Raw genomic sequence first — 1,830 nt, 5'->3', positions numbered from 1 at the left:
CAATCTTTTGATTTAATAGGAAATGACAAAAACCAAATCAAAAACATTCCCCTCTGCTGTTTGACTATTGGATTATCAGTGACCTCAGATGAAAAGGAAATGCATGTGGCGGTAGTCGTCCATCTTCCTCCTCAAAGCAGCAGAACTCCAGGAATGAAGGAACGTAGACCAAGAATGGGCAAATTAAGGCCTGGGGGCCGGATGAAGCCCGTTCAGCTTTTGAATCCGGCCCGCCAAGTTTTTCCAAATTATATAATTCATATGTATTATCATTATACTTCGGCTTTTTCCCTGCAATAGCCACGTTTCCCCAATAGATGGCGTAGAAAATGATAAATGATAATGTCATTTATCTTAGTTCACACGAACGCTGCATCTATCTGCTCCTGACCTGGCAAAAAAGTTTGCCCACGCCTGATCTAGACTGATCCAGATTGAGTCTATTTTAAGAACTATATCTAAAAAATGTGTTGTAACTGAGGAAGCTTGTTGAAGGTTTGTGACTTGCTCCAGTTCAAGGGTCTCAAACTAAAGCTCATACACTGAACAACAACATTGTTTTCAATCATTTGTTGTTGTATTTTTTAAATCAACATTTTAGTCATAATGATGTGGGTAATGTTGAATTGTACTTATAAAATAATCCTTTAATCCATAAATTAGTTTCGTAAGAGCCGGCCAACGAGGCGGTGTGAGATTGACACATTGCTGTCGTTTGATAAACGTCAGTCAAAGCAATCCAAGTGACAGCCGCCCCGATTTTCTTTTCACACCGTCACTGGATACGAGTGACACCAGAATGCGTCTGTACAGTTTGTCCAAATTAAATCATACCGTCACTTTGGCCAAAAATCTGGTCACCGTGTTGCAAAGATATATCAACATATCATCGACAAACTGAATAACATTTTGGCTTTTGGCAAAACTTCCACAAAAAGCTGCCTTTTTTTTTTTTTTTTTTTGTTCTGTCGTTTTCTTAAACTCAAGACATGTGACTTCTCTGGTTTTTGGTGCATTTTTCCAGACTGAAGGACTGATTAGCTCGCTTGCTAACAGCAAAGCAACTCCGTGCCTTGTCGCTGCTTCCTGTTATTGATTGGCAACAGACAACATTCTGTTGAGATGACGGTCGACTTGTTTGTGTTTGTGTCTAACTCTTGTCTTCTTTTTGGTTACAGACCACGTACACAGAGGTGCAATTTGGACCAATGAAGTTATTTAAAGACCCACTTCAGGTACTGTTGACACAATGACATATACACAAATATGAGTACGACTTTATAGCCAACCAAACAAGCTACAGTGAAATGTTAGTGGCAGCAGTTTGCTTTTTTTTTTTTTAAGATCCTTCATGTAACATTAGTTTGCGACTGAAGCCTTAGAGGATAATTTTTTTCTGCAAAGTTTACTATATATATATTATACCTCTATATATTTTAGAGGTGTATTACAACAACTTACACATCACAGTATTTACACATACATTCAGGACAGTTTGCTGAAGGTCATTGTAAATGTCCAGCACTGAAAACCTTTGCCCTTCTGTAAATATATTTATTTATTTTTTAATTTAAAGGTTGACATATGGTTGACGTGCAGTCTTCTCAGGTTGCCATGGCGACCAGGCCTAACATTTCAGACTGAGAACATAGCGTTATGAACAGAAGTTGACGCAGAGGAAGTGCACAGAGGATGAATGGATCAGTTTTTGTTACTGAAAAATTCTGACATTCAATAGCTTATTATACAGTTTCATACTGAGACGGTGCCTCTGAAATATGCTGCTGCTGCTGCTGCTGCTGCTGCTGCTGTCGCTGCTGCTGGCGCTGC

General features: G+C 39.0%; 1 protein-coding gene across 1 annotated transcript in view; it reads left to right on the top strand.

Moving 5' to 3' along the window:
• pde8a (phosphodiesterase 8A) overlaps positions 1–1,830 on the top strand; it is a 43,535-nt gene that overhangs the window by 20,535 nt on the left and 21,170 nt on the right. Inside the window, exon 2 of the mRNA XM_017032654.2 lies at positions 1,179–1,235. Coding sequence (XP_016888143.1) covers positions 1,179–1,235 — 57 coding nt within the window. The remainder of the gene's footprint in view (positions 1–1,178; positions 1,236–1,830) is intronic.

The sequence above is a fragment of the Cynoglossus semilaevis genome, chromosome 5, assembly GCF_000523025.1.
Source record: "Cynoglossus semilaevis isolate Cse_v1.0 chromosome 5, Cse_v1.0, whole genome shotgun sequence".
Classification (NCBI taxonomy): domain Eukaryota; kingdom Metazoa; phylum Chordata; class Actinopteri; order Pleuronectiformes; family Cynoglossidae; genus Cynoglossus; species Cynoglossus semilaevis.
This window is presented reverse-complemented; position numbering and strand designations above follow the sequence as displayed.